Source organism: Vulpes lagopus, chromosome 16 (genome assembly GCF_018345385.1).
Source record: "Vulpes lagopus strain Blue_001 chromosome 16, ASM1834538v1, whole genome shotgun sequence".
Lineage (NCBI taxonomy): Eukaryota > Metazoa > Chordata > Mammalia > Carnivora > Canidae > Vulpes > Vulpes lagopus.
This window is the reverse complement of record NC_054839.1, coordinates 29659993-29687948: the sequence shown is the minus strand read 5'-3', so window position 1 is coordinate 29687948 and position 27956 is coordinate 29659993. Positions and strand designations below refer to the sequence as shown.

General features: G+C 36.3%; 1 protein-coding gene across 1 annotated transcript in view; it reads right to left on the bottom strand.

Annotated features, from left to right (window-relative positions):
• Window positions 1–786: 786 nt before the first annotated feature.
• Window positions 787–27956, bottom strand: part of OBI1 (ORC ubiquitin ligase 1) — a 40223-nt gene continuing 13053 nt past the window's right edge. The window contains exons 3-6 of the mRNA XM_041731392.1: window positions 26362–26453; window positions 24216–24464; window positions 20550–20638; window positions 787–2676 (exon numbers count right to left, since the gene is read on the bottom strand). Coding sequence (XP_041587326.1) covers window positions 1161–2676; window positions 20550–20638; window positions 24216–24464; window positions 26362–26453 — 1946 coding nt within the window. The 3' untranslated portion in view covers window positions 787–1160. The remainder of the gene's footprint in view (window positions 2677–20549; window positions 20639–24215; window positions 24465–26361; window positions 26454–27956) is intronic.

The window sequence follows — 27956 nt, the reverse complement described above, 5'->3', positions numbered from 1 at the left end:
CACATTAGATAAACAAGTCATTAGCATACAAACCATTTTTAAAGGCCTATATTGGCATACCAAACATGTTTAGAATATACTTTTTCAGAGCCTAAATTAAAAATTGTGCTTAGCTCACCTATTCTCATCTCAACACTCTTCATGAAAGAAAAAATTCTGTCCTACATAAAAGATATGCTATTAGCCAACTAAAACTTCTTTTTCTTAAGTAAGGAAAACAGTGCAAGCAAGAACACTACCATGCATACAGAGTTTCCACAAAGAACAGTAACATGCAAACAAGAACTTCACTCCAAAAAAAAAGCTCCCCTGGGATGAAAGTGGATCAAGAATTTGGCAAAGAGCACTTCTGCACCTGTGTATCTGGAATAATGAAGTTACCACGTTTAGGCTCCTCCAAACCCAACCAACCGTTCTATGCCTTCTTTCCAAAGTAAAGAGTAGTAGGCTCAATTTCTGATTTTCAACACACATACAAAAAGATGAGGAAACGAAAGCTACCTGACATAAAACAAATATTTTCATATAGAAAATGTATTCTTTCATTTTAGCAAAAGGTTTTCACAAAAATTGTACAAAACACAATGTTAAAAATGCAAACATACGTACAAAAAAGTCTTAAAAAAAAAAAGTAAATGAGTATTGGACTAAGGTTAGAGTGCTATTTCTCCACCATGGCCCTGCCTAAAAGTTGGGCCACCACTAAACATAAATAAAAAAGGGCAAGCAAAATTATTTTTACCCTAGGAAAGCTTTAAAGAACTCAAGTGTCTTATGAGCAGTGTGTAGACAACACAAAAAGTTTTATTTAAGAAATCCAAGTTCTGAAGACAACCAAGGCTCATTAATAGGCCACTGTATCTAACAGCTAAATTAAGATTCAAGAAAACAAAATACACCCAAACCAGATACATATAATATTCATGAAAAGAAACTATCTTTTCTAGTTAAAAAGATGCCCAAATGAAACTGAAAAAGGACAAATTCTTTAAAATGAACAGAAGTATTTGGGGGTACAGGCTAAACCACCATTCTGACTTGACACTTGACTACAGATTATCAATTCAAAATCATATAGAACTTTTACGAGGGGAAAAAAGTAACTTTAAAAACTTATATTCCTCTCAGGACAAAAACATAAATGACACCTTTCTAATGAGTCAACTTTTAGTTGCTTTTGATGGGCTAGCATTGGAAAGACTGCTCTGGATTTTTCTTTTCGCTGATTGATTCATATTTTTATTCCTCTTCTCAGGCACAAAGGAGGCAGACCATGGAGACTGAAGGTGGTTATGAAGACCATGCATCTCTGAAGTCATCTTAAACAAAGATGACCCAAACCGCTGATCTTCAAATAGCCGGTGTGAACTGCTTAACAAAACACCCTGGGAAAACTCAGTCTGAAATAAACAGCTCGGGGGTTTGATTTCATTAGTTCCTGGGTTAGAACTAGTATGAAGAGAAAAATCTTCATTCATTTCTTGGTCAGATGGAGAGAGAAGAAAAAAAGAAGTGGGTTTCCATTCATTCCCATTTTCTAACTGATCAGTAGTTAGAGAACCTTTGGAAAGGTTTGGCTTAGTTCTTTCCTCCAACTTATCCGGTTCCTCAAGAAATTCACTGCCTTGAGATGACTTGGATAATCCATCCAGATCCACTGACTTAAAACCATTATTACAAGGGCTCTTGCTGTTGTCGGACTCCGACATCATTGAATCCAGTTCAGAGATTTTGTCAAGGTAAGCTGCGTCCATTGATGCCTCACTGGATGTTCTTGTCCGATTCATTTCAAAAGAGCGAATAGAATTCAACCTTTTGGATAAGCATGAGCCTGATTTCTCACTTAATTTTAAAGAAATTTCTCCAACAGAATTTGCTATCGTGTTCCCCTCTGAGCTTTCAAAATCCAAGTTTTGGGCATAGCTTGTGGAACAACAGTCCCAAAACCCTGTCTTTGAGGAAGTAAAACATTCTGATTTCTTTTCATTTTCACTTCTATCATCTTCTGATGAATCTTTATTACAAACATTCGGAGAATCACAAAAATCATCAAACACCAATTTTCTGAGATGATTTGAGTGCTTTTTGGAACCTACTGCTTTGACCACAGAGCTCTCTCTGTTTTCTGGAGTACTGAGCTGAAGGCAACTAAGGGACAAAGGAGTACAAGGAGCTGGAAGATCATAAAGTTCTTCATCTTTGTAGGGTATACAATCACTTGGTTTATTACCCCATTCCCTTTCCAAGTAAGTATCCATACTTGTATCTGTGACATCTAACATTATTTCCACCTGTTTCTGATATAGGTCTTTGTTCTTGGAACAATTTGGTTCTGTTTTGCTGGTGCATTCCTGCCTCGCAGAACTGCTAGAAGGTTTTGCCAGGTGAGAACTTGAGGTGGATGAGCCAACCTGCTTTCTGGCACCATCACCTTGACTCTTTGAGGCCATATCCTCCTCGTTACCTATGCTCCCCTTGCCATCAGTAGAAAGTGCTCTCTGGCAAATGGAATTCATAGCTTCCTTCTCTTCACTTGAATTTTTTAGCTGTGCAATTTGAGATTCTAGTTCCTCTATATACTTATCACTTCGTTCCAGGGCTTTCTTGAGGCGATTGGTTTCACGTTCATGCTGTTCTACTTTGGACTGAAGAGCAGCTACTGTAAACCTTCCAAACCTGCAAGGAATGGAAAGACAGTTAAAACTTTACGGTTCGAGCTTTTTTCTTTACTTTTCAAAGTTTAAGAATACAAACTGTCCCAACCCATTCCAATTTCACCTACCAGTGACATCTCAGACCATTCAGAGAACAGGTCAAAAGCAATGCCAGATGTATTATTTTCACAAAAGACTTTTTCCACTTTATGTAATAATATGCATGTGATAACAATGGCAAAGATCTAATAGGATAGATAGATAGATCTGATTTTGTGGTCAAATCAGATTAGTAGCAGCAGAGATGCAGAAACTCATGGCTGATTTCCCTTCCAAGAGCTAGCTCTATCAATTCAGCTCATATATGCATGCAGGGTTATCCCCTAAAACAATGGCAAAGATTTATGATAACATTTGAACAGTGGTCCACATCTTGAAATATTTACATTCAATCATTTTCCTATCGTACAGCAGTGTTTTACAATACATTTCTTATACAATGTCACCTTGTCAAACATAAAATGCCAATTTGAAATTCAGAAATCTTAGCAGTCCCAGCAGGAGTGGTTTTAAATACTTATTTGGACCCTTTCAATTATAGCCACCCTTGATCTGAAGCTTTTACTTGGCCTTTTTGAACACTGGGCTTTAATTCATTCTAGCTCTACTTATTTTTGGCATTTTACAACTGTGCGGAACATCAATCTCATTTCTTCCAACTTTGAAATACAAAGTCAGTGCTTGTGGTTCCAATATATTACACATAAAAACATTTTCACATTTTCTGAAAAGGAACATTTTGGAGAGTAACTGAAAAAGAACATATCAAAAATTCACTTCTTTTACTCAGGATTATCTTGTTTTCATTATTCCCTTAAAATGGGTACTGGGGGCGGGATGCCCCGGGTGGCTCAATTGGTTGGGCAGCTGACTGTTGATTTCTACCTGGGTTGTGATCTCAGGGTCATAAATTGAGCCCCACGTGGTGCTCTGCCCTCAGTGTGGAGTCTGCTTGAGATACTCTCCCTCTGCCCTTCCCCTTTTGCACTCACTTTTACATGCATGCTCTCTAAAATAATTAAATAAAAATAAATCTTAAAAAAAATTGCTTCTTATGAGCCAGTAAACATAATAAGCATTGCATTCTAACCCCATGGAAAATACTTTTCTCTACAAAAATTCTTTTAAAAAGCTTCTTTCTATCATCTTGAAGAATTCACAGATTGTCTATTTGGAGGAAAGTACTTGAGAAGGTTACTTCTAAATTTTTTTTTTTATCTATGGGTTTATCTTTTTCTTCCTTTCCCCCTTAATTATAAGAGTAATTACAATTAAGGTGGGTGGTTTCTTAGTTTTGGCTCAGGTCCTGATCTCAGGGCTTGTGGTATCCTCAGGTCCCATTCAGCAGGGAATCTGCTTTCCCTCTGCCTCTGTTTCTCCTACCCCCAAATCACACGCTTTCTCTGAAACAAATAAATAAATCTTTAAAAAAAGTAATTACAATGAAGAGAATATACTAGGTATTTAAAAAAACTATAAAGAAGAAACCCAACAGTAATAATCTTTTAGAGACAACCACTGTATGTGCTATGACTCTCACTCAATGCCCAACACCTCCTCCTACACTCCAGCCCAATTCACGCTTTAGCTCATTCCGACACAATCCCAGCTCTGGTCATTAGGGGGGAAAAAGCAGGTCAGAGGTAAACACAGATTCTTAAAATCTCAAGAAAGGGCCTTAAAAGACACTGTACTGAATACTGATCTACTCACTACAATTAACTGAACTCCCAGAAAGAGCACACTCCCTTCAGCCTCTAAAAAACAAAGCAAAAACCACAGGTATAACAAAAACAAAATCAACTACAGTAACAAGCCTCCCTATATTAAAACCAAGTTTACTACTATGAGTATCAAGTTAAGTCAATGATGGTAGTTGTTCCTTCTTTGTTAAAGAAAAATGTTTTGGTTTGTAAATGTATTTGTAGTTTCTTCAAGGGAATTTTAAAGAGCAGATAAAGATTGTAAGGACATCAGCAAAGATGTTTGTGAGTTCTTGATTGTAACTACTCTATAATCAAATAACCCACATATTTTTAAATGGAAAAAAAATGTGTAGCATGTTTATTTCATGCAAACAGCAAAAGTGACAGCCTTAAATTTGCTTACCAAGATAAAATTTATTTTTTCCTTAAGTGCAATTTTTACAATAAAGGTAAACTCAGAAAAAAAAAATCAAACAATTTAGAATCAAATACTGTTACTAGATAATAAGTCAGCTATTACCAAGGTATGTCCTTGGGAACTCAGAGACTTACATAAGAAAAGACTAATGACAAACAGTCTTTCCCAAAAGTTTCCCAAAATCTTATTATGTTTTTAAAAGAAGTTAACAAATGGTTCCGCGTTGTAAGTCAAAATAACAGTCCCAACTGTGTAATTTTTGTGTTATTTCAGAGAGAAAGCTGAAGTGCTATGAGAACTAACAATAAAGGTCAGCAACAGAGCACATATGACAGGGACACCAAGCAGAAGTCACTGATGGAGCCAGCTGTTTTCTAAAAGGTCACTGCCCTCAATTCCCCAAAGTTCCATTTCAATACTTTACAAGTCTATAATACTTTGAGTGATCAGACCTTTTTACCATGCTAATCAGAGGCCTGTGCTGGTGAGCAAACTAACAGAAATGTAGGGTGAAACCATGGAACTGATCAATTAATTAATCAATCCATGTAATTTTTTTGTCTCTCTCTCCCTCATTAGAGTATAAGCTCCAGGAAAGCAGGGAGTCTGACTATCTTATATTTCACTGCTAGCTCCCTAGAGCAATTCCTGGCATATAGGAGTCCTATTAAATACTTCTTGAATAAATGTTATTTTCTTACTTTAAGATCCATCAATGCCTTACATCAAGAGAGAACCACCACCATAGCATCAGATAAGCCAAAGGTCCTTGGGTCTCTTCTATATGTAAGTATTCTGATTTACTATGTCACTAAACTGAATGTTTCATACATTTGACTCCCTTTCTTTTTTGTCTTTATTTCTTCCTTTCTTTTTTTTTTTTTTTCATTGACACCAAAGAAAGCAACAGAGAACAACATATACAGAGTATAGTTCTGTGGCTTTTTGTTTGTTTGTTTTACTACAGGCTTGCCATCCTATACTGCTCCTTCTAAATAAAACCTTCCACTTTAACTTTAAAAGAATGGAAACATATGAGACTTTTGATATAGCTATTAGGGATTTTAAGCTAACCCTCGATTACTATATTAGATTTGGCAAAGGAAATTAATCAAGTCATATAGAAGTAACAATTAGGGCTGCCTATCTGATGCTATACTTCCATAAAAGAAGACAATGATGATAAGAGCTTATTTAACTTTGGGTTTTAATACTCTTATTCACACTAATTCCAGATATTTCCAGAGTACATAACATTAAACGAATCAATGCCAAGGCAAGCCGGAGGGAATTCTAACATCATTTACCATACTTCCTTTTCCTGAGCAAATTTCAAAATGGAGTATTTTTATAAACATTCCATTAGAGACCAAAAGGCTTTGATTTTGAAAGTAGCAGTGATGGCCAAAGGCTTCATTATGTCAGAGAAAACATCATAAAGCAGTTTGGGAGCTGCAACTGATATATCGGAAGTGTGCTAGAATCTGGGAGAAGCTTAAAGAATTTTTCAGTGTACAATGTTAACCTATATGTACACTCTGGATTAAGGCTCCCCTTGTCCAAAAAGCTACAGAGGTAGAAGACTGTTCCTGTCCCTACTAGCAGTAAGAGAAATGTAAGCCCTACTAGTTTGACCTCTGAGGTATTACCTAGAGCAGATTTTCCCTAACAATGAAAGGCGCCTGCCTTTGGCCCAGGACGCAATCCTGGAGACCCGGGATCGAATCCCACGTCGGGCTCCCGGTGCATGGAGCCTGCTTCTCCCTCTGCCTGTGTCTCTGCCTCTCTCTCTCTTTCTCTGTGACTATCATAAATAAATAAATAAATAAATAAAAATTAAAAAAAAGAAAAGCTCCTCAGTCCACATTTTCTCACAGCCCATCACACAGGGGTAACAAGATGTGCTTGGAGGTGATCAAAAGAAAGCAACTGCGGTAAAAAAAATAAATCCCAGAACCAAGTACCAGAAGACCTAACCTTCTAGTGCTATGCTGTCATTAACAAGCTGTGAGAACTTTAGCGATTAGCTTGCGCCTCTCTAGTTCTCAATGGATCCCCAACAAGACAGAAAAAGGCAGCCAGCCTAGGGGGTTGCTGAGACTACTAAACTTCAGAAACATCTTCAGGACATAGAGGGACATCAGGAAAGTGAACTCACCTGCCCCCCCCCCCCCACTTATCTTTGATTTCATATCTTTTCCTTACTTACTAGGTAAGGAAGTAATTATGAAACAAAATGAAAGTAATCTTTGGATCTGGACCAGATTTTCTGATCTGGTCTATGTGACAGTTTTCTAGCATTGATATCCTTGCTGTGCATGGTTCTAATATGCATAAATTTCAGCTGCTACAGTTTAGTTAAATAATACCAATTACTTAACAATGTGGCTCAAATTTACCACATTATATTAACTATTATTATATTAACATAACTATTTTATGCATGAAATTGCATAAAATAAAAATTTCAACACTTGCTTTTCAGTTCACAAAACACTACATAAATAACAGATGTACATCAGTGACCAATCAGGTCACTTCTTTCAAAGTCTGAAAGTGACTGGTCACTCTACATCAGTCATTCAGTTCACACACAGACAGTAAAACATGCAGTCCCATCACATACATTTTACAAGAATGGATAATCAAAAGACAGAACTGGCCAACAAAAATGAAGGTGCAGCAAATAACTGAATAGTGATCAATGCTACAAGTAAAACTGGAACCAAGTGTAAATGTAATTATTGAAGAACTGACCATGGAAATGTTGAAACTGTCACTATTCCAGAGACTCTAGCAACACCTGAGAACTTAGGAGCAGTAAACTTACTGATAAAGAAAAGTAGTTGTGATGAAAAGAATAAAGTTGTCTAGAAATGACAGGCTAGCAAAAACCTTCACATTTGAGCAATATGGAGATGTTTCACAACATAGTAAGCATTAAGGATAAAAATGTTGGAAGCTGATGTAAACTTAGAAGTATGACAATTTGTCAAGGCATTATAGGACAGGAAGACAGGCACTATTCAGATTATTTTCCACAAGGTTTTTACAAAGAAATTAAATACTTCTCAATGTTTCTAATGTTTTAAATTATACTACATAAACATTAATGTACTAAATATTAGTTTTACTCTTTTTTCATTTCCATATACATTTATAACTGATAGTAAAAGACTTAATGTTTTGACAAAAATTATTAAAGTTTATAAAGCAACTTGATTTTTCCCATTGATTATTAAGACTACTTTTCATGGTTTTTACTTGAATGGCCTTTTTTATGGTCCCATACAACTCTGCAAAGTGAGAATTACCTCCCTAAAGGAATAGCTGATATGTAAGAAAACCAAGTAAACCTAAGTGAGTCTTGAAATTTTTTTAAAGAGCTGTCACTTTACCTACCCTAAGAAAGAATAACCTATTCACAGAGGGAATTTTATTGTATGGTTTACACAACTGCAGTTGCATATCTTCTCATTCCCAGACTTTCAGAGATAATAGAAAAGTATCTTATTTTAAACATAGAGGAGAGGTAAGGTTTCACAAGGGAAGAACATTCCATTATTCCTTTCTCTTTCCTAAATACATTCTCCTAAAGCAAAATTCACCAGTTGGAGATTCCTTAAATTTGCTAGCAAAATTCACCAGTTGGAGATTCCTTAAATTTGCAAACTCCTCTTTTTTATTACATATAACTGAAGTGAGTAGCTTATCATATCAACTCTTCAGAAACATGAATTTTGATATGACTAGGAAGAAAAGGGAGAGGCCCAAGTGCTATGTCCTGCCTCATGCTTATGTGTGCAGTGTGCATAGAGGGGCATATTTCAGGGAAAGGCAGAGAGGACCAGGACTGTAGGAAGCTGTACTTGGTGATGGGGACCTTCTTTCTCTTTCCCTGCTTCCAAGAAGTTGTCTGTGTATTTACCCTTATCTATCTCATCCTTGTGTATGTGTCAGGAGGATAGTGGGGAGGCATTCTGTCTTTAAACGACTAGAGAAGCTTTGGAAGTGGCCTACACATTTTTATCTCCTGCAGAACTGTATGACTTGCCAGTGTTTCTTCAAGAGTTTTCTCTTTTTAAAATTAAACACTCAGTTATGAAAATGCTACATTCTTAATTTATTAATTTTAATTAATTAAATTAATTCTTAATTTGTTAATCATAAGAGTACTGTCTATGACCGATCCTAGCCATACAAGTTGGTTCCACAAAAATATGTGAAGTAATCTGAGCCATACTAAGAGAACAGGAAGAAATTCTTCCCACCCGACGATTCAAGACACTTCTGTTTTCTGGACCATCATCAAATAAACAAAAGAAAGAAACAGCCCCCCATTAAATAAATAAATAAATGAAGTGAACTTTTGTGTTGGAATTTACCAAGAGTAAGTGTAACAAGTAAGTCTTTAACAGTAGCCTGATAACTACTGATAATGATCCTGACAAAAATAATAGCAGCAACCACAATTTATTCAATGCTTACTTGCACCAAGCACATTGCTATATATGGGTACTACATATTATCTTTTTAATTTAATTGTCGTGTCAACCCAATGACGGAAAATCTGTTGTTTTTATTTTAAAGATGATAAATGAAAAGAGATGACTGTCTCTTGCTTAAGGATTTGCAGAAAGTGGCAGGAATGGGATTTGAATTCAAGCATGTCTGAGTCCAAATACCATGTCTGACATTATATGAAGTGCCTGAATGTAAGATCCCTTCTTCAATAAACATAAGCACCTTTTTATACTATAAAGTAATGTAAAATGCAAGCTAGGTTTGCTGGGTATACAGTCTGTACACATTGTTAAGTAACTAGGACTGTTGCAATATTTATTAATACCTACATTTGCTAATAAAACATGGAGAGGAAATAAGGAAACAAGATGTATGTATGTATGTACACATATGTATTCACAAAATTGATATTTATCAAACACCTACTATGATTTTAGACACAGTTTCTATTAAAGTGGCCTTGCAGGAAATTATAGCATAGACACATCACCCTGACAAATGCCAACCCAAAGAGGTTAGCTCTGGGTTGAGATATGAAGACTAAATATGAACCTGAACCATAAATTTGAAAGCTCCATCTTTAATTGTGCTCACAACAGAAAGTATACATGATCATCTTGTCTACCTTATGCATAATCAGCAGGCATCTTCAATTTTAAGGAAACAATATTTACTTGAAATGAGCAAAATGTTAAATGCAATATTTAAGGGCCTAAGCATTACATATGTATTTGTCCCTGGGTCTAATACTGAGGAATTAAAAAAAAAATACAAGCTATATTATGCTGCATCTTAGTTTTAGCATAAAATAGAAAGTGCTTCAACATTTGTAAGAATAAATAAAACTCACAATTTCCTCCTTAAAGACAAAGGTCTCACATAGACAGTGGAACTAGGTAAATAATTAAGGCCCAGGCAGCCATTCTTCCTCCCTCTACCTCCCAAAGGTACCGTTTAAAGATTAAGGTATAGTCTGTTTTGCAAGCTTTTGAATGAAGAGCAGAGTTTTAAAATAACAGCTCACATTATTAATACAATTTTGTTTTATTATTATTATTTTAAAGATTTTACTTATTTATTCACGAGAGACACAGAGAGAGAGAAGACAGAGACATAGGCAGAGAGAGAAGCAGGCTTCTCACAGGGAGCTCAACATGGGACTCGATCCCGGATTCTGGGATCATGCCCTGAGTTGAAGGCAGATACTCAACCGCTGAGCCAGCCAGGTGTCCCTTATTAATATTTTTTAAAGATTTTATTTATTTATTCATGAGACACACACACACAGAGAGAGAGAGAGAAAGAGAGAGGCACAGATATAGGCAAAGGGAGAAGGCGGCTTCCCTGTGGGGAGCCTGCTGCGGGACTTGATCCCAGGATCACGACCTGACCCAAAGGCTCAATCAATCATTGAGCCACCCAGGCATCAATACAATTTTAAAGAAAGTTTTGTGCATGTGTTTATTTCATTAAACTAACCTTGCATTTGTAGTTAAAAACTGTGATGTTGAAAATTCTTGCTGAGATACCTAGAAACTCCTAACACAAACGACCTTAGTGTTGGGCTGCATATGGAAATTGAACATGAACAGATTCCCTTTCATGGTCTCTAAAAAGGGCTGACATATGTATATATTAACTGCCTGTGAAGGTGGACTACTCTTTTTACTGTGGAATAAATTCCATTTTATTTGATAAATATATTTCAATTCCACATAGAAATGCCTTATTTTTCTGCCCCAATAGAAAAGATCAACCTTGAAATTTACAGGACATCAGTGGGGATTCTAATCTTTTGTAGAAAGAAATAACATATGACATGCTATTTCATATCTTTTTACAGTTCTAAAAGGAATAAAGGATTTAGATCTTTCTCCAAAATATAATAATCTTAACAACAACAAAAATCTCAATAGTGTAAGAAGACAACTATTGTTATATGAAAAAAGCATACTTAAAAATCTCTGGACTAGTATCTACACATTTTTCACTATAGTTAAATCAACCTCTCTCTCACCATGAGGAATAATCTATTTTCTTATTCTTCCAAATCCAAAGGGAATGTTTATTAACATGAGAAACAACCTAAAACAAAACAAAATAAAACAAAAAAACTGTGATCCAGCCACCCTGTAATTATTACTCTGATGACAGTTACTGAGGACTTAAAGTATGCAGAGGAAGTATGAGAAAAGAAAACAAAAGGAGGAGAAGACGTCTTTGTTCTCAAGCAGTTCCTAATCTTTCTGACAACCTTGTTGCTTAGTCATTAGCATGCATTGCAGGCTCCTAAAATCTCTTATCAATACAATAAAGACAACTTGACAGAAACTGCAGTAACTGTCCATCCCCAATTAGCTGAATGCCCAGAGAAGGGCCCCTCAGGCAGCTGAGGGGCCTGAGCACACCTGGCTGTCACAGTCTGGCCCCAGGGTATCATCAGGCTCCCCTGACAGTCTACAAGTTCCCCTTCCGGGAAAACCAAAGGGCATAGCAGAATCAGTCATCAGATCAGGCTGGGGTCAAATACCAGGAATCATGGCATTTGTCAGAGAAGAATCATGAGAAGCAAAAAAAGGCCAGAATAGGTCAAGAAGGGACAATAGCCAAGGCCAGCAGACCAGAGGTGTTGCTGAAGAAGCCAAAAGACAGCAGTAATCTGAGTGGTACTGGCATGTCTTGAGATACGGGTTAGGAAGAATGTGAGCCACGAAGGAGCCACAGCATGGAGGTAGATAAAGGCAGGAAAAACCCAGTTCAAGTAAGGAGATTCAGACAAGAAATCCTGTCCAGTAGCCCAGCAACATCACCTCCTCCTCTCCCCTTTCTAACTCGCAATCTCTAATAAGACTCAGGAAAACTTCGGGAAATCCCTCTGCTCTCCTCATTTGGAGAAAATGCCAAGAATATTGGGATTTCCTGTCCTTGTAAACTCTTTGTACTTTAAGCTTCAAGGAAGCTCAAAATCTTAATTCCCTGGTTAGTTCCTTCCATATTGCGGCATGAATATAAGGACTCCTTGCTTCTGCCAGACTCTAGAGAAGGAACTCTCTCTCACACACACATGTATTTTATACAGATATCCATATGGCATGCATTTTTAAAAATATGTCTTAGCTCCAAGAAGCTAGTTGGTAGATTAACTGGGCATGACAGTCATGGAACTTGAGAGTATAACACGTGATCCTTAATAACATAAAAACAATGGGAATAACAAGAGAAAAGTGTTTCCTCTGTCTTAGGAAATCATGGAATGCTTCACAGATAGAGTGACAACTGCAGGTAATTTACAAAGCAGAATAAAAACAAAGAGGCTAATGGTGAGGACCAGGGAAAGCAAAGGAAAAGGCATGAGTAAAGGTGCAAAGGCATGTCATAATATGCTAAATCTGGGTTCAGTGAGAAATTCAGCATGGCCAAAGCAGGGTGTAAGAAAGGGAAGATTGGAGAGGACACAAAAAGGCCAAAGCTTGTCATATGGTAAAGAGCTTCACATACTTACAAAGAAATTTGGGCTTTGAGGACAACGGAGAAGCACCAGAGGTTATTAAGCAAGGGAGTGAGATGATTAAATTTATATTCTACAATCCTGGCAACAATAAGGCAGATGCTTTAGGGCTGAGACTGGAAAAGAAGAGCAAGCAGTCAGAAGGTTGTTTAAAATAGGCTAAGCAAGAAATCATGTGGATCTAAACTAGTGGGAATGAGAAGATGGATTACAGAGACATTTAAGAGGTAGGATAGATAGAATATACTAAACAATTAGGTGTGGGATGAGGAGAAGACGTGGAGAAACAGAAGACTGAGGTTTTTATCTGAGGCAACCAGATGAGTAGTAAAGCCATTAAGGAGGATAGGAACAAAGCAAGAGGATAAACAATCTTTTGAGTAGAATGGATAATGGATACAATTATTTAGACACACAACTCTATCAGTTCTTTGTGCTACACACTGTTCCAAGGACATAAAATTATTTCCGTTAATCCTCGCAATACCACATCATCCACATTTTATATAAAGAAAATGATGGCTCCAAGGGATTAAGTAATTTATGGAGTGTTATTTATCTATTCATTTAATTATTCAACAAATATTTATCAGATGCCTTTAAGGTGCTGGGGTTTTGCAAGTGAAGGGAATAGGCAGTAAGATCCTTACTCTTGTGGAGCTTAGAGTTTAGAATGGAAAAGACGGACAACAAACAAGCAATTAAACAAAGAGATAATTCCTGATTAGGGCTAGGAATACAATAATACTATAACCTCAGTTCAGCACTAGCTGTGGGCTCTGTTATAAGCACATTTCAAGTTTTAATTCACTTAACCCTTACTACAACCTATAAGATTGGTACTACTGTTGGTCTCATTTCACAGAAGACAAGTACAAGACATACAAAAAGGTGATCTTCCCCTAAATCACAGAGCTAGTAAGTAGACAAAACCAGAGTTCAGTCCTAGGGAGTCTGGCTCTGGAGCCTGTGCTCATAATCACACACTATACTGCTTCGTCATACTATGATTTTATTACTACGGTATCACAATAAGACAGAGTAAGGACTTAGAAGGTACTGGAGCAGAGGGCTGCTTTAGAATGAATGATCAGGGAAGGCCTCTCTGAATCTGATGACAGACAGAAGGAAGCAGCCACATAAAGATCTGTAAGCAGAATATTCCTTTTTTTAAGATTTTATTTATTCATGAGAGACAGACAGAGACAGTCAGAGACATAGGCAGAGGGAGGAGCAGGATCCCCGTGGGAAGCCCAATGTGGGACTTGATTCCAGGACCTGAGGATCACGACCTGAGCTAAAGGCAGACACTCAACCACTGAGCAACCCAGGTGCCCCTGGAAGCAGAACATTCTAAGCAGACAGAAAAAGTCCAGCATATTTTAGAAACAGAAGGCCAGTATGGCTGGAGCAGGATGAGCTGGGGGAATGAGATGAAGTGGAACAGGCAAACATAGACTAGTCTGTAAAGAATCTAGATTTTATTTTAGGAAAAAACAGGACAGTTTTAGGTAGAAGACTTATATAACTTGATTTATATTTTATGAAAAAGTAATTTCAAGTATGTTGAAAATGAATTGGGTAGAAGAAGAAGGGACAGAGTGGAAGCAGGCAAATTTGAGTCCAGGTAGCCTGTCTCCAGAGCTAAGCATTTATTTAAACACTATGCTTTATGGTGAATTTAAGGTATAGGATCTTGGGTGAAGGCATAAAACAGATGGAAATGTGAATCTACAGCTGAGGAAAAAAGGGGAGGCCAAACAAAGATTTATTAGATTGCATTTTTATCTCTGACATATATGTAGATGATTACTAAAGCCATTGGAGTAAATGAAATGGTTCATCAAGAAACACGAATATATAGCCCAGGTCATAATCTATGAAATCTATTCTTTCCTCTTCAGAATACTTTTTTTCTTATACTAATAATAGGAAATACTGTTCACTATCCAGAGAGAATATGGAACCTTTATCTTCCCCTAGAAGGAGCAGGGGCATGGGGTAAGATTGGTCCATAATGACAAGCCTTGGGGTTGCAGTGCAGTAAAAGAGCTGCATGCAGGGAGACATTATCAAATCCATAGATCTCACTAAAGACACAATGACAAGAACACATAACATTCCTGAATACATATTTATAGAAAGGAAAGCCATTAATCCAACTATAACCAAGTTTGATATTAATGACCTACAGAGTTTTGTACATGGAGTTTAACACCCTCTGCTGTTAAGGTAAGTTAGTAGCCAAAGGCAAGAACTGTTGCTCCACTAAAGGCTCATAATAGCTGGCACAATCCTTGCCCACAGCGGGGGTTAAAAAAAAGGGCACAACTGAACAGAAAGATCTCAGACAGAGGACATGAAACTTTCAAATGCTTTACAAGTCAATTCTTCATATCTCTTCAAGCTAAAAATAAAAAAAAATTACCGAAGAACTCCTAATTCTATCAAGGACAAGTTTATCTACATGCCTGGGCACAGTTTAGGAACAGTAATTGAAGCCAAGGGAATTCAGCAAAATGAGAAATGTTAACACTAAAGTCTTCCCTCAGCTTCTTCTCATTCTTGTTTTTTTACCATGTGGAGGTGTGACTCTTAGCATTGCTCACTAAACAGGAGACTAAGAAGAATAGGACTTTCTGTTTAAAGCACAGAGTAATGGAGGTAGTAGTCATGCTAACCAGCTATTTAAGTGGGGGTAATGATGGCCACAATGGAGAGATGTGCAAATTACATAGAGGACTTCTGTTCTGATGAGTTTGAGAAGGAAGTCACCATGTTTCTTAAGCATAACTGGAGCTAAAGGGACTACTTAGTATCTCTAACAGCTCAAGCTGTTTCCCTGCAGCTCAGAATGCTTTCCTCCTAATAGAAACCTCTATCCTTCAAAGCCAGGCTCCAGTCCTGCCTCTTGATGAAGACTCTTTCCACTGAAGCACACTAGTCATTCTCAACTCCTATGGCTGTCTCTGCTATTTTACTTAGTATCTGTTTAGTGTCTGTTTTATGTCTTTTTGTCTCTTGCCTTCGTTAGATTATGAGTTTCCTAGAGGCAGAGACCATGTTTTATGGGTTTTATTTTTTTTATTACAAAAATGTTCAAGCATTCACAGAAGTAAAATAGTGCAGGTGATATATATATATGTGTAGTGTAGGTGAATATATGGGGGTTTGAGTAGTGTAGGTGATATATATGTGTAGTGTAGGTGAATATATTCATATTCATCACCCGCATATATTCATCACCTACATTCAATATATATCCCTTTTCTTCTATTAAAATATTCTACAGTCTATATTTTAGTATTCATTTCTAAAAGAAAATATGGACAATTTCTTAGGCAACCACAATACCTAAACAAAATTAACAGTAATCCCTTGGTATTACCTAATATCTAGTTTATTTTATTTTTATTTTTTTTTTATTTATTTATGATAGTCACACACACACAGAGAGAGAGAGAGAGAGAGAGAGAGGCAAAGACACAGGCAGAGGGAGAAGAGGCTCCGCTCCATGCACTGGGAGCCCGACGTGGGATTCGATCCCGGGTCTCCAGGATCGCACCCTGGGCCAAAGGCAGGCGCCAAACTGCTGCGCCACCCAGGGATCCCTAATATCTAGTTTATAACCAAATTTACGCAATTTCCTCAAAAATGTCTTGACATATTTTGTTATGAATCAATTTTCAAAGACGATCCATATACTGCGTCTGATTATTATATCTTTTAATTCTTCTTTGTAAAGCATACCTTCCCTTCCCATTTTGCCAATGATTTTTTATTCATTTTTTAAGTTTAAAATCAATTAATTAACATATAATGTATTACTGTTTCATCAGAGGTAGGGTTTAGTGACTTATCAGTTGCATATAATAACCATCTACCCATTTTTCCTATTAAGTGTACCACATTCTGAATTTGTCTGTTTCCTCCTAGTCTTAAAAGCTATATTTATCATGCATTTACTCAACAAGTATATGTTAGGAGCAGAATATGAGCCAGAACTCTGTAAAATGCAGTGCTACAACAGTGAATACGACTATAGTCCTGGCTCAGACAGAAGAAAGCCATACAAAATATTAAGTATTAGCAATTATAATACGTGCTATGAAGGGAAAGCACAAAGTAGTAAGAGAGATTATAGCAAGGGAACCTAAGCTACTTTAGGGGTCAGCAGGAGTATTTATTTTATATAGTTCAATGCATCTTGTACAGTAGTATGTAAATAAACATTCAGTACTCCCAGGCTGGCTGGGAGAGTAAATTTTCTTCAAATTATCAGCCTTGTAAATTAAAGGACACATCACCATCTCTGAAGTTATGAACATCAAAACTGATTCTCTTAGGAGTCCATGTTAAAGAAAGCTGAAAGGGCAAACAAATTGTTTTCCCTAGGTGAAATAAACTATTTTAGAAGAGAAGAAAAATTCAAGAAATGCATATCAAGTCAAAGAAAAAGACCACATTTTCTGGACCACTAGTTTAAATATTAGGACATTTTTGACAAGGAACAGAATGGATATTATTGAAACCTAGAAGAACAAGCTTAGTAGAATTCCTGCCATATTGCTCAAAAGGGCTTTCAGGTTAAAGTTGAGGGAGGAAAACTATCCAGGCACACTTTAAGACTGGCTAGAATGGATAGAAACCAACAGAACAGAAAAACAGTAACAGAGGAGATTAATGATAATCCAGATTTTCATTTTAAAAGGTTACAGCACTATTTTTAAAGTATTACAAAATATATAACTTTCATACAGCACTATCTACTTGAGACCAATGTAAATGCTTAAGTCACCCTTGTCCATACCATATGTTAGCCTCGTTGGGAGCAAATACCTTCTGCTATGGCTTATACTGTATTCTCCACCCACTGCCCAATTCACATGTTGAAGCCCTAATCCTGAGTGTGACTATATATATTGATAGAGTCTTTAGGAGATAATTAAGGTTAAATGTGATCATATGGATGAGGCCTTAGTCTGACAGAACTGGTGCCTTATAAGAAGAGGAAAAAAAAAAGGAGTGCCTGGGTGACTTAATTGGCTAAGCATATGACTTGATTTCGGCTCAGGTTATGATCTCAGGATCATGAGATCAAGCCTTGTGCTGGGTGTGGGCATGTAGCCTTGCTTAAGATTGTCTCTCCCCCTCTGCCCTCCCTCAACCTCCCACCAATCCCACCAAAAAAAAAAAAAATCAAAAAAATTAAAAAAAAAAAAAAAAAAGAGGAAGAGACACCAAAACTCTTTTGCCGACATGTGAAGAAACAGTGTGAATGTGGCTGTCTGCAAGTCAAGAAGAGAGTGCGTGCCAAAAACTAAAACTGCTAAACCTTGATCTGGGACTTCTAGCCTCTAGATTGTTGAGATTGTTGATCAAATAAATATTCCATGTTTAAGCCACTTTATCTTTAGTATTTTGCTATGACATCCTAAGCCGACAATTACACTTTCTTAATTCTTTTCTAGTATCAGAGTTTTAAAGCTCTCTATTCTGCATGACTTGTAGAATATGCGCAATTTGAAGGATACATCAGAAACTAAAGCTATGTGTATAAAAAACATACCTTGATACCTAATCAAGAAGACAGAAGAAGAATAATCAGTTAAGGCTCTTCCCAATGAAGGGAACAAAATGGAACAGATGGTTTAATTTGCTTGCATTTTTTAAACTCTTGAAATTTCATATTTTTTCAACACAAATAGGAGTTCTTCTCAGGTGAACCAGATCTGGGTATTTTCAGCTGTGGTCAGCTTCTCTCTGAATCCCACTAGAGTTTGGTGATGCAGAGTAAACAAGGCTATAAATCAAATGCAATGCATTTAATACCTCAATGCATTGCAAATTGATCTGGAATAGGGGTCAGTTCAAATCGTTTTTTAAGTGAAACTATTCCCCTCCCCTGAAGGAAAGAAATGGAAGTTAAAGATAGCAAGTCCTAAAGTTATGTGAGATTCAGAAGCATGGCTGCTTATTAGAAAAGACAGAGGCCAAGTTTGTTTAGGTGAGATTCTTCCTGTTATTTATCAGGTTGGAGCAATGGATATTTAAAAACACATCCTAGTGGCTGGCATTAAATCTGAAATCTGGTGGGCAACTTTTCAAGAAATAAAAGCTACAAACAAAATAGCTTTAGTTCCATTGAGCATACTGTGGGAAATGCAGCTAATGGACAAGCATTACTGTGACTGGCAAGGCGAGGTGCCAATAAATGAGAAGAGCAGAAATTCAAACCACCACATAACAGCAACATTTCCTAAGCTTATTTCACTAATTTGTCAAAGTAGAACATTATCTGAAGTGAAAGAAAAATGAGGTTGGAAAGCACAGGGGAAGGAACTATTTAAAAGTAAAAGCTATGCTTCTTTCTCTATCGGTTAGTTATCTCTGCTTTGAGTAATTATGGTATACTTCTACCATTTCCTGATACCACACTTACTAAAGGCAATGTTTTCTCTTTTTCACATGATAAGCAGAGAGCTACTTCTGGTAGGATAAATTTCCACTGGTTGCTTTTTCCATTGCCTTGCCTTTTTCCAGTAGGTAGAAATGAAGTCTAGTGGTTACAGAAGGAAAATGTGGATATGCCACTCCTCAGAGAGGGAGTGAAGGGCCATCTCTCTGCTTATTGGTCTTTTTTTCCCCTAAAGAAGAAAAATTTCAAGTGCTATCTCCCATCTTTTCTCCATCTTTAACTCTCAACTTCCAACTGTTTCTTGTAATTTTAAACAAACTCTTACAGGTCAACACTTGTACTCTCTTATTTGGAATGGAATGAAAACTATTCCATCATAAAGGAAGAATAGATTTCCCTAATTGTATAATTAAAATCAGTCTAAAATTCAACAAATAATGCCTTAAATTCTATTTCAGGTAGGTGTTTTAGTATAATGGTTAATGTAATAGTGTAATGATTCTCAGTGAAGCAATACAGCATGACTCTGGGCCTGGACTTCGTGGGTTCAAATCCTATTTCCACCACTTACTAGCTATGCAGATTAGATAAATTAACTTAATCTCTCTATACCTCTTTCTCCTCATCTATAAATGGAGAACACTAATAGTACATAACAGGTTGTTGTACCTAGCAAAGAGAAAGCACTATACACATGTTAACTACTATTAAGGTTATTTCAGAGACTATCTAAAGGGCATTATGTTAATTGCCCTCTTTGTTAGTACTATTAAACAGTTTTTAAATTAAGTATTTATTTATTTTTAAAGATTTTACTTACTTATTCATGAGAGACACAGAGAGAGGCAGAGACAGGAGAAGCAGGCTCCATGCCAAGGAGCCTGATGTAGAACTCGATCCCAGAACTCCGGGATCATGCCCTAGGCTGAAGGCAGGACACTCAACCACTGAGCCACCCAGGCATTCCCTATTAAACAGTTCCATGTAAAATCAAGTGAAAGTTCTGTCTTAGGTCACATAAAGCAATCCTCTTGCTAATCGGATAAGGAAAAAGGATAAGAATGAAATCGTTTCCTGAAAATCAGTCTTAACTGACACAAAGATTTCACCCAATAACATAAGTATATACTTGACTTTTAGAGGCAAGACACTCTATTTAAATCTACGTTTCAATGAAAAGAGTCAAATGAAAAACACAATGATAGCTTTTTCTAAAACACTGACGTAATCTGAAACATTGCTTTGTGAGCAAAATACATACTTCTGGGGTGATCTGTTATCAACTTCAGCCTTCAGTCGTAAATTCTCTCTCACCAGGCCACCATTTTCCAATTTCAATTTTTTATTTGCCTTTAAAAAAGAGTTGAAAATAATTAAGCATGAGCTAAAACAAGTACTTTGTAAAAACTAAGTCATGAGCCATCTGTATTTTTGAGAGTGCTACCAGAAAATAGAATACTAGAACATGGCCTTCAGAAACTTAAAATCACCACTGGGAATGACTTGTGAAACTGTGAATACAACCAAGCATTTTTAATCCATATTCCCCAAGCACTTTGCAATTCTCCTATCCAGGGAAATAAACAGAGCTATGTTAGTTAGCTTAGTGTCATTAAGGGACTATATAGTAATGGCAAATAAGTTTTTTCCTTTTTTCACAAATGAATATTCTAAGCATAGTAACATTATACTATATGCAGTTATTTGCAAAACTAATGCTAAGAGTTAATTCTTATGAATTATGAGCTATGAGATTGATTTCTGGTTGCTACTTAAAAATAGCTTTTTAGTGATAACAAATCTAATATAATTAAACTACTTGTTTTCTTTCTTCAAAAGGCTTTCCCAAATGCCTTGGCTCACAACTTCTGGGACTCTCAAAATTGGGTCAATATTTTCTAATAAATTCTAAGGATTATTTTTGATGATAAAAAAAAATCCAGCTATGAGTTTCTTTTTGAATTGTCCGATACCTACACATTGTCTAACAGAATATTAATTGCTAGAAAATTTAGAAGTTGGATATTGATTCTGGACAAAAAGTAGTGTGCCTCAATTTTAGAGTCTTCTTAAAACCTATTTAAATTCCTCAGTCATAGCATTTTTTAATTCCAATGACTAACACTCCCTAGCCTACAAACCAATCTCACTAACTTGATCAGAGAAACTTATTTGACTAGAACACTGACATTTAAAACATTTTAAAGTGAATGGGTCACAAAAACTACTGTCAACAAAAACGCTTAAACCAAAAGACTTAAAGATTTCAAAAACCTGACCAATGTCTTTGACTAATTCCCAGAACTTCTGACTATATTACTTGTCCACCCACACATAAATACCCCAAGAGGATGACAAGAGAGGAAGGACAAAAAGCATTCTTCTGGGTACAAAGCCTAGCTAGCTCTTGTACTCAGACTCATCAGGGTTCTTTTTTTGGGCTCCTGAGTAGGTGCTCACCCTCATGGTTGCAAAGAAACCAGTACTGTAGAGGGTTAATTCTTTAAGTGACTGATAAACACTATTACTGCCCCTCTGAAGATATAAAGAAAGTCATTTACTTCCTCATACACATAGACAATGAATAAAGCTCTCAAGCATAGCACCATAAGAGGAAGCACTTAGTGAATGCTTTTTGATGATGATGACAAGCTTAAATTAGAAACTCATTTGATTTCTTTTCCTCATCCCTTCCATACTGTATTGCTACATTTCAAGGTCTTTCACCAGTCCTGTGGCTCTCTAATATCCTCTTTATTGACTGGCTGGTTCCTCAACTATCAAAGGTCTTTTCTTTTCTTTTTTTTTTTTTTTTTCAACAATCAGAGGTATTTTTAGTTTAGGTGGGTAAAGATTACAAAGAGCAAAGTTCTGCCCATTTATTGCACCTAAGAGTAATGAAGACTTGAGCTAACTATTTTGCATTTGCAACACTGATTAGGTATTTTTTTTTTTTTTTTTAAAACTCAGGACTCGCGTCCTGGTTTTGTTTTGTTTTTAAAGATCCCAGATGTTCTGCTTTCTGGGTCATTTTCCTCTATAAACTATCTCCATAACCAGCATTTATTTTTTTTTTAATTTTTTTTATGATAGTCACAGAGAGAGAGAGAGGCAGAGACACAGGCAGAGGGAGAAGCAGGCTCCATGCACCGGGAGCCTGAAGTGGGACTCAATCCCGGGTCTCCAGGATCGCGCCCTGGGCCAAAGGCAGGCGCCAAACCGCTGCGCCACCCAGGGATCCCCTGATTAGGTATTGATACAGGCCTCATAATGATTTCAAAACTCACCTAGTCCTGGAAACATCAGAAAACAAGTCTATTTCACTCATTCTATGTAGTCTGAATGTTTTGTGCTCCTGTATTTGATTTATTGTATGTTATTTTGTACTTCACATTCAAATTTTGCTTCTACATTTTTAATTCATTTGTGCCCCAGTATATTGCCTAGTACTACCTAATACCACCACTAGACATCCAAAATGGGCTTATCAAATATCCCAAATAATTCTGAGGTCTCAGTGTAGCTTTGGGTATTGAATTTAACACCTGATCTTTAAAAGAGCAAAGAAAAACTTTTTAATGTATTTTTCTTTCACATATACCCCTTATACCACTTTTACAAGCTCTAGAATGTTTGATACAGATCCTGGTCTTCAAAGTAACATTTATTGCCAAAAATTTAAATCAAGTTTAATAACTATAAAAAGGAAACCACATAGAACTTAATGATAGGTCAAGAAGTTAAAGGGGACATTACTCTAACTTTCCAGCTTTCTTTCCTTTTCATATCCTCTTTTTGGACAAATCAACAGGCTAATGTTGGCCTTCAATACCCAAAGAAAGTACATTCCTCTAAACTTGTAACAAACTCGGTGCAATTATATCTGTTTTTTTTTTCTCTCTCTCTCTCTCTGAAAGCACTATGTTCCCTTCTTTCTCTCATTTTGGCCTTTCCTGAGCTTAAACAACATTTATTTTATAGGTGGGTATACAAAGATGGCTTAGTATTTACACTAAAGTTTCAGACTTCTATGCTACTTAGCTTTACTGAGGATCTGAGGGTCAGTGGTGGTACGTTTTTAAGGAGCTGATTAATGATTCCAAGGAGGCAGGATTCAATAATTCAGCACACTAACAATATCTGAAGGGAATGCAGACAGGTTAATGGGTGGTTGTGGACATGGATACCACAAAACCATCTCCATTCAGCATAGCAGGACTCCACTGTAGATAAACCTGAAATGAAAGCCAAAGGCTAGTCCCTTTGGCCAATAGAATTCTACAGCACTTGATTATAACAACTTCTCATACTGCTGGCATGGATCTCATCTCCTTTCCTAGATTGAAAAATCCTAGAGATTTGCCTTTTTCTCCTATGCTTTATCTTGCTGGATGAAAGAAAGAAAAATTTAAAAATACTCTTTTGCATAGAGTATTCTAAAATAGCTACTCAAAGGCTTCTTTGGAATTAGTCATTAAGTCCTTAACTATTTACAATCTTAAAAATCAGAGCATGGTAGTACTAGAAAAAATATGTTCCAAACCTTCCATTTTATAGGCAGGGAATTGGATACATGTTTTTTCTTATGCATATAGGGTAGTCACTGACATAAACTTAAGGAAAAATCATGGCAAACCACAAAGCAGAGAAATAGAAACACATTCTTTAAATTGATGTCACTCTTCTACAAGAAGATGCAAACTCATACAGAAGCACTAAGTCTCCAATTATGGTCACAAATGGAACCACCTGATATTTCTTGGCAATTAATGATATTTAAGGAGAAAAAAGTTTAGCCACTGCTTATAAATGCTCATCCAGAGATTTTTGTACTTTTCAAAAATCTTCTAATGAGTCAAGATAATATGGCTATTTATACTTTTGAAGGTACTTAAAATACAGAATTTTAAAAACAACCACAACTTACTTCCTTTAACTTATCCACATCATCTTTTACTTTTTCATAGATTTCATTAGCTGTTCTAAGTTTTTTCTTCCACTCTGCCTCAGTTTCTGGGCCAATTTTACTTGGATTATCTGCAACTGGATGTTTGTCTTCATTTTGGTTGCCTTGCATCACAGCTAAAGGATCCAGAATAGTTTTGATCTGTGACTCCAAGCTGAGATTTTTACTCTTAAGATCTTCTACTTCTTTCTGCAGACAATCTATTTCATCCTGAAAAAGAATTGCATGGCCATTATTAGACAGACACAGATTAAACACATATGTATGCTAACTTGAAGTCAATGTGTTTTTAAATTTCATACTCCCAAATTCTATAGGTATACAGATTCATTATGCATCAGAACAGTTGTGTGGGCAGAAAGTCACATACAGTTGAAATTCTCAAATGTATTTGACTCTGATAAAAACTGGCATTTACATTGCTTTCATTTTAATTCAGTGACAGTTTGTGGTTAAAAAAAATATACAAACATTGGGGCGCCTGGGTGGCTCAATAGGCTGAGCATCTGACTTTTGGTCTCAGCTCAGAACTTAATCTCAAGGATGTGAGTTCAAGCCATGTTGGGCTCCATGCTGGGTGTGGAGCCTATTAAAAAAATAACTAAGTAAGTAAGTAAGTAAGTCAAATCTTTGATTTTATTGAAGATATCCAGAAAACAAGACAAGTCACATGAATTCAGCAAGGAAGCAGATTCTGCAGAAGAAAATTCTGAAGAAGAGGATGTTTAATTGTTTTAGTGAAGCAAATTGAAAAAAACAGTGTTGATCAAGATCACAATAGTTTTGTTTGATGTTTACATCAAAATGTATAGGAGTTTACATTCCTATATCATATTCATCCCTATACCATATAGGTTTACTGTATACCATATCCATCCACTTTCCATTCAGAATAATATATGTAGTTAATTTGGATATGTATATTAAAACATCATGTTGTGCTCCTTAAACACATACAATTTTTAAATTTTTCTAAAAGATTTTATTCATTTACTTATTTATTTATTTGAGAGAGAGAGAGAGAGAGAGAGAGAGAGTGTGAGTGTGTGTGGACATGTGTGTGCACACAAGCCAGAGGAGGGACAAAAGGAGAAGGACAAGCAGACTCCCCACTGAGTGGAGAGCCCTAAATGGGGCTCCATCCCAGGACTCTAAAATCATGACCTGAGCCAAAGTCAGATGCTTAACTGACTGAGCCACCCAGGTGCCCCATATATATATACAATTTTTATTTAAAAAAAAAACAAAAACAGGGACAGCCCTGGTGGCTCAGCTGTTTAGCACCACCTTCAGCCCGGGGCCTGATCTTGGAGACCCAGGATCAAGTCCCGCGTCGGGCTCCCTGCATGGAGCCTGCTTCTCCCTCTGCCTGTGTCTCTGCCTTTCTCTCTCTCTCCCTCTGTGTCTCTCATGAATAAATAAATAAAAATCTTAAAAAACAAACAAACAAAGACACCAAAAAACCCCACAAAAAAACCCAAAAAACCCCGCACTGGTTAACATGAAAAAAACAAATTAGAAAGTAGCATATTTCACACCAAAATCATTTTGCTGGCGGTTGACATAGGTATATTTATCTTACAAAAACTAATCAGGCACAGAATTCTGAGGCAATTTATAGACAAACAAAATGGAATGAAAGTTATAGTCACTATTTACCAGAGCATTCATAATGCCCTGTGGGGGCTGAAGACTGACTTTCACAAGAGGGTTTATCTCCCAACTTGAGGGAGCAAATACCTACACAATGATGTGTCTGTTGAGGACAAATCTAAAACTTAAAAAAAAAAAAAAGGAAAAAAAATGCTTACATTTGTTCCTATCTTCTATTTGAAATAGAAAAGGGAAAAAGAAAAAAAAATATCAAATAAGATATATTTTTAAGTAGGCTCCACACCTAACACAGGCCTTGAACTCAGGACCCTGAGTTCAAGAAGCACATGCTCTACTGACTGAGCCAGCCAGGTACCCCTCAAATAAGATATTTTTTAAATGGCATTTAAAGTAAGATTTCACTGGATGTGTACTATAAAAAGTCCAGAGACTGAGATAGCTGTTTTACCTTGAATTCAATGTTGTCCTCTTTTAAATTATAATTATTATTTACCTCATACTCTTTGTGGAGTAACTCAAGTCTAGTTTTCCGAAGGTGCTTCCTGACTGTATGGCTTAGCATAGGTTCACTTTCACTTGTTCCTCCTACAGGGGGGGAAAAAAATCTAACTTTCATTCCAATTTAGGCAGTATGAAAACAAAGATAAACGGTTTTCTTATTGTCTTGTATAGTTCTCCAGCTTAATTTCTACCTTTTCCCTTATATACACACTTTGGGCTATCACCTAGTCCTTTTCTCTATCTCGACCTTGAGAAAAGATAAATATCAAATAACACCATAAAAAATATCTTCATAAAATATGTGGGTGATTACGTACCTGTGTATCTTATTATAATAAACACAATGAAGGCAAAGGCTGTATTGTTAATTATCACATTTGGACTACTCCAAATTTGAATACAAGACAACTGTTAAATGATAATAAAACCAATGATTTTATTTATATTTAACCAATAATTATATATATATTATCCATATTATCAATTTAAATTTCACAGTTGTCAAAAATTTATATACATCTTAATATGATCTCATATGTTATAATATATATTATTATAACCAATGTATTCAAACATATCTAGTTACTGGTAACACAAGTGAAAAGATTAATGAATCTTTTTACTGAATCTAACAACCCAGTTGCAATGGATTATGAATCACAGCATTGACTGTATGCCTGTAATTCAATACAAATACACTTAAAATGAATTCTTCCTGAGAGCTCTTCATTTATGCTGTGGTTACTTCCTTTGTACTTCTTAGTATTACCATAGCAAAGGCATTTTACAGATGCTCTTTTTCAGGACGTTCTATCCAAATCGAAGGGTGAAAGAACTATTTTACTTAAGAGAATTTATGAAATATCACTTAGATATGAATGAATAAAGGCAGGAGAAAGGATGTGAAGAAAAGCCAAGGAAAACACATTCAAATTATTTTAATCATCAAAGTTCACTGCAGAAAAATACTCCTCCAGCAGATTTCACCCAGGTACCGAGAAGGAAACCTTGACACAATTTCTGATTTCCCCTTCAGATTTCTTAGTCCCAAAGTCCTACTAGTTCTTCGTTTATCCTAGTATCTATCTTCCTTTCCATTTCCACTGTAAAAATCTTAAGTCCATTTTCCCTAAAATGGGACTATTAAAATGTCTTATGTTTTCTAAAAAGTGTTTTCTATACATAGCAAATGAGAGACTCACTTTAAATTTTTCCTAAAGCAGAAACAAATAATTTTAATTTCTGCAATCTAAGTAAGATAACTTATATGAACAGAATAAAATCCAAACACTAAAAGAGCTCTTTAAATGTTTAATTTTTCAAGGATCTTCTAGTTCAATTTTTATTGTCCCTTTTATCCACACTGGTATGGTACTGAATGTTTTTTATCCTTAAACCAGACTCACATTCTCCCTTAACTGGCTAGAGCCTCCTACATGACCTACTCACACAATGTCTTTCCCCTTCAGCCCAACCCACATATCATCACCCCAGTAATATTCCTCAAGCACATTTTGGATCTTGCCACTTCCCCGTTCAAAACCATCAGCTCACTTCACCCTTATTCTCACCCATAGAGCCAGTCCA